The sequence below is a fragment of the Larimichthys crocea genome, chromosome III (genome assembly GCF_000972845.2).
Source record: "Larimichthys crocea isolate SSNF chromosome III, L_crocea_2.0, whole genome shotgun sequence".
Taxonomy (NCBI): Eukaryota; Metazoa; Chordata; class Actinopteri; family Sciaenidae; genus Larimichthys; species Larimichthys crocea.
In genome coordinates, this window is record NC_040013.1 from 15512910 (window position 1) to 15522177 (window position 9268).

Here is a 9268-nt window from a genome sequence, read left to right on the forward strand (position 1 = left end):
GTGTCGATTGCTCTTCTGTCACTTATCTATGTAAGAACAGGTGCATGTGCATCTGCAAGAGATATCCAGTAACACTCTGCAGAAACAATGCTTATGGCCTCATTTACATTTTCAGAACACTGTGAGACAGTCTTGCATGTCGAAACAGCTGCGTTGACCTGTCAGTAGCTTTTGTCAACAACTGTACCTGGGTGAGTATGTGTGGGGAGAGAGGGAGAAGGAGGAGGCAGACGGAGAGACACAGACGGAGAGTCAGAGAGTGAGAGAGAGTCAGAGAGGGAAGGACAAAGCTATTTCTGCTTGTGAAGTGAGCTTAATCCTGCATTTTTGCTTCTAGAAGGTAAGTCTTTACATTATTGATCCAAAATTGTTTCAAAACCTTTGTTTGTGTAAATAAATAGATTTTAAAAAATCATCTTGATTTTGGGTATACTGGCAGTGTAACAGGTTGTACTGTGTGTGTGTGTGTGTGTGTGTGTGTTTCAGATTATGATTAGACATACTACATTTATTCATAAAATGATAATGAAATGTGGTGATTTGTTCACAGGTTTGTAATAGGTAAATGGATGACTGACTTTTGATCATTTGTGTGCAGATTGATCTCTAATGTTAAGCCTCCAGTTATCTTCATATTTGAATTGTAATATACTATATTACACTAATCCTTAAAAAAGATGAACATGAATCGTATAATCGTACGTATATAATCGTACAATAGATTTACCATGAAGTGTCTATTGTCTCTTTAAAGGATTTCATTCATCTATTTGTCTGTTTTAATTATAGTGGAGGAACTTGAAAAAGAAAGTCATTATCTTCATATTTTTAACTCAGTCATAGTATTTATAGACTATTTCTCAAAAACATCTTTCCAGTTTTTATCGAGCTGCCTCACCATGAACCTCTCAGAGCAGAGTTCATTCCTCTTCAGCTGTAATGTCAGCCCAAGTGAGACACCAAAGCTTAATATCGGTATTACCAAAAATGAGCCGCTGGCAATCGCTGTCCCCATGACCATCTTCTACAGCATCATCTTCTTGTGTGGAGTATGAACATTTCATATTACAGCACCAGCACTAAGCAATAATACAGTGTTCATGATATGCTGACAGCAAATAATATATTTGTCTCACTTTACAGACAACTAAATACTGCCCTCTAATGCCCTACAGGTCTTATTTAATGGTGTGAGCATACTGACCCTCCTCCTGGATGCTCATATGAAAGTCAGTGCCATTCGTTTCTACCTCCTCAGCCTGGTCGTATCAGGTACACACTTCTACTGTGCATCTTTATGAAAGACCAGTAATGATGACATCAATCTGAAACTATACAAAATTCAACATGGAATGTGTATGCATAATGCTTTCATTTGACATGTTCATGTTTGAAAACACTTCTTTATTGCCACACTTAATGCAGTTGAAATTTAATTAATGAAATTGACATTCAATTGTCATTTACATTTTTTCACAAAATATCATCTGATACTGAAATGAGCCATAATAAAAAATGAATTTTAATTATAACTGGATGTTTTTCTAGGCTAGGTCTCTGAAATCTAGTGAAGTCATACAGTGGCTGACCCGTTCATTATGATGTTAAATAATCAGTTTTTAGATAGCGACTGCTGAAGAGTGACAGGAATGCGAGACAGAGATGGGGAATGACATGCAGGAAAGAGCCACAGGTCGAATTCAAACCCTGGGCTTCCGCAGCAAGCACTGAGCCTTCGCACATGGGGCGGCTGCTCTTCCAACTGAGCTAATCTTTTTAGCTTTTAATTACATTAAAGACATTTTATTGTCATATATAATTTCAATTTGAAGAAATTATTTCAGTTTAATCTTATGAAAATAATCTAAAGGCCTGTGCTTCTGAAACACCACAACTACAGTCTATTGTGTACTACTGCTCTCAGTTCAATGCAATTGTGCAAATTTAATTTTCTTCTCTCTTAAAATTATAGACATTTTGCAGCTGTTGACCATTCCAGTAACTTTGTATCGGTACTACTGGGAGAACTACCCGTGGCGTCTGGGTCAGGTGGCATGCAAGGTCTACTTCATGATCCGCCAAGTGTACTGTGCCACCACAAGCTGGGTTATTATGACTTTCACCACTGAGCGCTATGCAGCCATTTGCCACACCATGTGGTCTGTCTCCAGCCTGAAGGTTGAGTATTTGCACAAAAGAAGTATACTTTCCGCATAATAGTGTTCTACACACTGCAATAGTGATCACGAGGTCCTAAAAAATAAATGAGGAAAAGAATATCTGGTCATCCATTTTTGAAATCTGATCCAAATCGTCTCTCCTTTGTTGCTGACTTAAGAACTGTGTTTTTTTGGTTTTCTTGTTGTAAAACAAATTTTTGCTGCAAGAGGCTGAAGTGCACCACTAACCCATGTTTAGAAAAGCCATAATTTTTTTCTTTATGGTTTAAGTCCTATTTAGTAATTTAAAATAATAATGTTTATTACATTTACACACTGTCACACACAACTGTCATTAATTGGCATGATGTTCATATGAAATAAGTTCCTTTTTCATACTCATAGGTTTGTATCAAGACAAACTGCACTCACTGTACATACATTAAATTGCAAAAGATGCCTGGTCATGAAGAAAATAATAGAAATAAAAAATGTAAGTGAATTCCATATTAAGTATTGCATTATACTTAGTGAACAAGGTTTAAGAAACGATACTTCTCCCTGTCTTTTCCAATAGAAGTCTCGGCTGCCATGTCTTTTTTCAGTATGGATAATTTCTCTGGCCTCAGCAATACCCTTTGCTCTGGTCTATGACCAGGCTACTGCCTGCATTCTGGACTACACAGCCACCAAACAAGAAGACGCCTTACATGTCTCCATTATGTGTGAGATGACAGAACCAGATCCTGCACACATCTATAAAGGGGCTTTACTCCTGAGAGCGGGGCTCTTTTTTCTGGTGAGATGAGTCTTGCTCACCATTTTTGTATATATATATATATATATATATATATATACAATTCTATTTGCTTACCAAACACATACTCATCATGCCTCTCCAACTACAGGTCCCATTGGTCTCTGTCTTTACTCTCTATCTGCTTATCCTGCTCTACCTGAAGAGGAATGGGCGTCAAAGGAGAAATATGGGTCTCACTCGTCCAGATCCAGAAGTAGGACGATATATTCAGTGCCATCAGAATGGGAAGCTACTTTTGAATGAAAAGAGAGCTCTAAAACTCATGGGTGAGCCAAAGAAACTTAAAAAAAGCTTGTTTATGCTTGGCTGTGTCATAGTCACTCCAAGAAATGGGATACTAAATTTAATTTGCATGTCCTAGATCATTCTGAAAGCTTGGTGATGGCTTGGATCTCTATTGCTTACCAGATAATAAAGTAACACATTTATAACAAAGGAGTGTATGTATATCCAATCATAGCCCAAAGCAAATTATGTCAAATATCTTTTGTGAAGCAGTTTATACTCCAGCAGAAAAGAGCATTTAAAATTGAAAGCTATTATGTTAGTGTAGCTTTTTCTATTTGGATGTCTTCCATTGTTAATGGCAAAAGGTGTCAGCAGGGAGCCTAGACTCTCTATAGGGTGTTGTCGGTGACAGCCTTACTTAGTACTAATTTGCATTTTTGCTGCCAGTCAACAGCAATATACAATTGTTGTTGTTACAATATATGCTAATGCAAATATCTTGCATGCAATACCTTTAACTCTGCATTTCAGCTATTGAAAGAATCTGTTTTGTCTTCCAGGGGCAGTCGTGGTGTCCTTTTTTGTTTGCAACTTTCCAGACATTGCCTCCTCACTGATGCAGGTCTATGTGGTTGTGTGGTCTGACACTGTCCTTTCTGTCTACACAATCCTGAAAACCTACTTGTCACTTCCACTGTGGTATATCAATGGTGCTCTAGACCCACTGCTGTTCTGTATGTCCTCCCACACATTTCGCAGGGCATGCTGGAGAACTCTGAGTAGCCTCAGGCCTCGCTGCTACTGGAAGTATGGGGAAATGTTTTGGCTGCGAAAAAGAAGTTCTAGTGAAGAAGCAAGCACATCAGCCAGAGAGAGGATTGATGGTAAATGCTCTACAGAGATGGTGGGCAAAAAAAAAAATACAGTCACTAACAAATCAGATCAGAGCGATGGAGACATGAATGCTCCTTTCAACATGGCCAGTGACAACAAGAACTCTACTCACACTATTAAAGAGTGAGATTCCAAAACATTTTTCCCTGTATTTTTCTGTTATTGGTGTAAGAGTTTCTCAGAGTGTTAATGAAATAATTTTGTGTTTTGTGTGAAAATACTGTAAAAATCTTTACTGTGCTGTGGAGTTTAGCTGTATTGGGATGTCAAGTAACATTTCTCTTCTCTTGATATATGTCTAGTGTTTAAAAGCTTGAATTACTATCTATCTATCTATCTATCTATCTATCTATCTATCTATCTATCTATCTATCTATCTATCTATCTATCTATCTATCTATCTATCTATCTATCTATGTCTGTCTGTCTTTTGACAGGATAGAATGTGACTTCTCTCACATTTCTGTTTCAATTTTTAATATATAATTCTGTTCTCACACTCAGCATTACATTGTAAAAAATAGATATGATTGACAATGTGTGGCTGAAATTATGAGTTAGAAAAAGAAATGGTAGAAATCCAGCAGTGTACAGGTGTTTTTCAGCCTTAAGTGTGAGAAAGATTTACCCACAGACACAAACAACAGTGATGTATCTAGTCTACTACTGCCTTTGTAAACTTTGTATGTCTTTGTTGTCATAAATCAGTCAAATTAATTTGAACTTGCCTTTATAAATGACTCCTGTGGTATGTTAAATAAATCTGTTGCAAAGTGAGACTTAGTCTTGTCTTTTTTTTGTTCACATTGGTACAAGTATCTATGTATGGAATACACAACACAACAGCAGCTACTGTTAGCAGCGGTTAGTGGTTACTTAAGTAACATGTAAATCTGTCCATCAGGAAACTCCACAGATCACAGAGAGCTGAGTTAGAGCTGGATGACCGAGATGCCAGTTGGCAACCTCTGTACTGTATATCCTGTATTCAGACTGGCCTCCATAGTCCGACCTCGTTTGAATGTAACAGATGAACATAAAAAGAGCTGGGAAGCATTAGAAAGGAAAAGCTCAGGTGCTGCCCAGGGTTCAAATCCGACCTGTGGCCCTTTGCTGCATGTCATTCCCCATCTCTCTCTCCCCACATTCCTGTCACTCTTTAGCTGTCTCTGTCAAAATAAAGCTTGAAAAAAGAAAGAAAGAAAGAAAGAAAGAAAGAAAGAAAGAAAGAAAGAAAGCCCCCTGAAATGAATTCATGCAGTCCTTTGAAATTTTTTTAGAAATAAAAAACGATTAATTTATTTATTGAACTATATTGATGCATTTACATTTTAATATTCATGTTTATTGCCTATTTATTGAATCATTTATTTATTCAAGGATGTACATTGTTACCCATAAAGTTGGAATAATTTTGTTTTCAGACACATTCCTCTTTTTATTCCTATTTATACACATCAGGTATATATATATGTAACTGTGGTTTACAGTTTTTCTCAGTCGCTTTGGTTCATTTCTCACATCACTATTAACGTGCACAACAGTTAGTTCAACCTCCACAACATTTAGGCATTTGTGCACATCATAGTAGCAGTTTCTCATTCCTTCCAACAAATTGCAAATGGTTTGGACATGCATCAATTGCTTTTATAAAACTCTCTGCTATTTTATAACATTATCATTTGCTCATTTCATGTCAGTCAAAATTAACTATACTTGCTGAATGCCGAATAGTCATTCCATATAAAACTAATAGTCCTCATTTCATTGCTTGAGTCAAAATTACTAGGTGCCAAAATCTGTCAAGCACATTTTTTAAATCTTTTTTTTTCCTGAAAATGTCTCCTAAATTGAACAATTTCTCTCAGGTGAACTTCAGCTTTCACTGATGAGAAGGGGTGTGTGAAACATTAATTGCAACCAATGATAAACCACTTCTCTACAATCACTCAGAGCTGAATCCCATAAACCCCAATTTTACAAGCATATATGAACCAAGCAGGACACAGTGTGTACCATTTCTACAATACTGTGACACAGAAATGGAAGGTCGGCCTCATGGAAGAGGGGTGAGGGTGCAGGGAGGAAGGGGAAGAAGAGGCCAAGGACAAAGGTGGATTCCTGATGAAATCAGGGCTACAATTGTGGATCAGGTTGTCAATCACAGATTTAGTGTATTGTAGTGTACAGTCGTGTTACAGTAAAGATTTGCCATATTTACTGTAATTTTACTCTGCATTGCAAGACAACCTTGCAGAGGTGGAAGAGGGTGCCTTTTTACTCAAAAAGAGGAATCCATTTGTGCAATGGTGATTGCAATCAATGCTATATGGTTGAGAGAGATACAAAGTGCTGTTATAGAGGATGACAACATCTTTGGGAATACTGAATCTGTACAATTGAAAGAGCGCTCAGGAGAAATGAAATCACCGTGAAACAACTGTACAATGTGCCATTTGAGCGGAACAGCGACAGAGTGAAAGAAATCCATCACCAGTATGTACAGGTAAAACATATATGTCTTCTATACATACTCCAATGTTCAGTGCTGTAAACTACTTTGTGTGGTGTCATGCACTACACTTACATGACAATTCTGTGTATGTGTATTCACAGTGCATACTGTACAATATATCCTTATGTTATGTTACATAAGGAAAGTTGTTATAGTTTTTCTCTCTCCCTCTTCTGTAATAAAGTGTGTACTGGAGCTGGAGGCCAGGGAACCACTGCACACATTCATATACATTGATGAGGCGGGTTTCAATCTGGCAAAAAGTAGAAGACGTGGAAGGAATTGCATTGGACAGAGAGCAACCATTGATGTCCCAGGCCAATGAGGACGGAATATTACTATGTGTGCAGCCATGTGCAGAAAACGGCATCCTCATCCATATCCCCCATCTTGGTCCAGACAACACACAACATCTGCAGACTTTTTTAGACACTCTTTACAGGGACATAATCGCTGAGAATGTTGTTGTTTGGGATAATGTGCATTTTCAGTGGTTTGCAGCACATGATAGGATGCTGGTGGAATATCTCCCTCCTTACTCACCATTCCTAAATCCAATAGAGGAGTTTTTCTCTTCCTGGAGGTGGAAGGTATATGACCGGCATCCACATACCCAAATGGCCCTGCTAGTGGCCATGGATGCAGCATGTGATGACATCACACCCTCTCCAGCTCACAGAGTCCTGCAGAGGGTGGATTCGCCATTTGAGGAAATACTTTCCTCGCTGCATTGCAAGAGATCATATTCGCTGTGATGTAGATCAAACCATGTGGCCAGACAGAGAGGAATGTCTGGATGTGCATGAATGTTCCAATATGTACTGCAATATTGTTTACAGTTGTGCACAGCTCTACCCAAAGGGAAAAATATGAAACATACATATTCAGTGTCTTGGCTCAGTTACCTCACTAAATACAGTAATGTGTAACTTCACTGTAGTTTTTGCTGTGCAAATAGTATATAGTGCTGTCTTGAGTATTTTCAAGTAGTGTCACCAAGATCTGACATTTTTGCATTGGAAAACATTTACAGAGTAAACTGTCATAATGAAAACATGACATGACTATCTTATTCATAAACAATGGTATCAGGACTTTTCATCTTGATGACACTGACACTTTCATTGACACAAAGACTTGCTTTTGAGGAATGAGCTATTCATTTTGAGCAAGTGACACGCTTCTGCAGGTTATCAACTAGGTTTTGCAGTTTGTACTAATTGTTCTGATGCATGAATGCATTAACTGTTGTGCAAATGTAAATAGTGATATGAGAAAGGCCCCAAAGCGACTGAGAAAAACTGTAATTTTCACTGTGATATGTTTTGTGAAGATAAACTTTATCTATCAAGAATCACATTGTCACAGTTATTTAATGAGAAGAGGTAAAAAAAAAATAATTATACTTGACTGTGAGTGTTAAATTACGAGTACAATACAATGCTAATTTAAACATGGATTAGAGGTTCATTCATTCTTTAAAATGCTCCTTCAGTTGATTTATGATTTATTTTGACTGTACAACAGGAAAAAAAACAACTGTATTTGTCTTCTTTCAACAATGTCCCAGACACTATTGCCAACATCAATAAGGATGAAAGGATCCCATGGAGGTACCGACTCTTTGGTTTAAAGAAATTAAAACATTTATCCTGCTTGTTAATACAACACTGTAATTTCTTTACAATAAGTTCACAATAAGACATTTGTTTTTGGTGGAAGGTGGAATGTATGTCTGTTTGACACAAAGTGCAGCACTCAACATGAACCACACATTTATTTTATTAATTAGTGTGTCTTTGCATGATCTAACCAGACTATTTCTTTACGCCAACAGAATAAAGTTGCACCAGATGCCGAAGAAGAACAGAACCTGAGGGAGGAAATAGGACTGCTGGTGGAAGACAAGAAGGTTCTTGGAAGTTGTTGTAGAGACTGCAGAGACTGAATCCATTAAACCAAAGTAAACAGATCTACTTTGAGAAAATGAGAATTAATGATACTGAGATCTGTTGGAATGATGCTGACTGTATTTGTGTGACATATCCATCTGACACTGAAGGACTTTGTTGGAGCCATTAGCTCTCAGGAGCAAGTTTAGAGTTGAAGCTCGGAAGCTGCACTCATTAGGTACAACACCTTTAAGTCATCTAAATGAATTCATCTTCAGGTTGTACCCTTAAGACAAAAAAGAGATACAATTCATTTGACCCTTTATCCCCCTCTCCATGGCACTGCTTGCTCACTCTCGAGTTTTTAAAAAAGTTTAAACTATTCAGAAGGTAGTATCATGATTTCTAGTTGCTAGTCTAGTCTACACTAGCCCAGACAGGAAGAACACTACTTTTCACTGAAAGAAGTACCATCTATTCACAATCCCAATGTGTTTGTATAAGAGCTTGTCAATGGTACAAGCAGAAAGAAGCTGTGCAGACAGATCAGAAATACAACAAATGTGGAACAACAGCAATAATGCACAAGCTGAAAACAAGAACATCATAAAATTCATTAATAAATGTAAGAACTATACAAAATTTAGACTCTGACGTTTAAATAAATGAATAATAGAACCTTAAGTGTTGTTGAGACATTGAATGATGTCTCAAGAAGAGCTTGTTAGAGTGTTTTGCTATGTGCCGATTGTCAGCTGTA

General features: G+C 37.5%; 1 protein-coding gene across 1 annotated transcript; it reads left to right on the plus strand.

Moving 5' to 3' along the window:
* The first annotated feature begins 59 nt into the window (after positions 1-59).
* LOC104930755 (pyrokinin-1 receptor-like) lies at positions 60-4859 on the plus strand. The gene is made up of 7 exons (XM_019260826.2): positions 60-340; positions 879-1049; positions 1176-1272; positions 1973-2178; positions 2737-2958; positions 3068-3245; positions 3768-4859. Exons 2-7 carry the CDS (start codon positions 900-902, stop codon positions 4226-4228), a joined length of 1314 nt encoding a protein of 437 aa, XP_019116371.2. The 5' UTR covers positions 60-340; positions 879-899; the 3' UTR covers positions 4229-4859.
* Positions 4860-9268: the final 4409 nt, after the last annotated feature.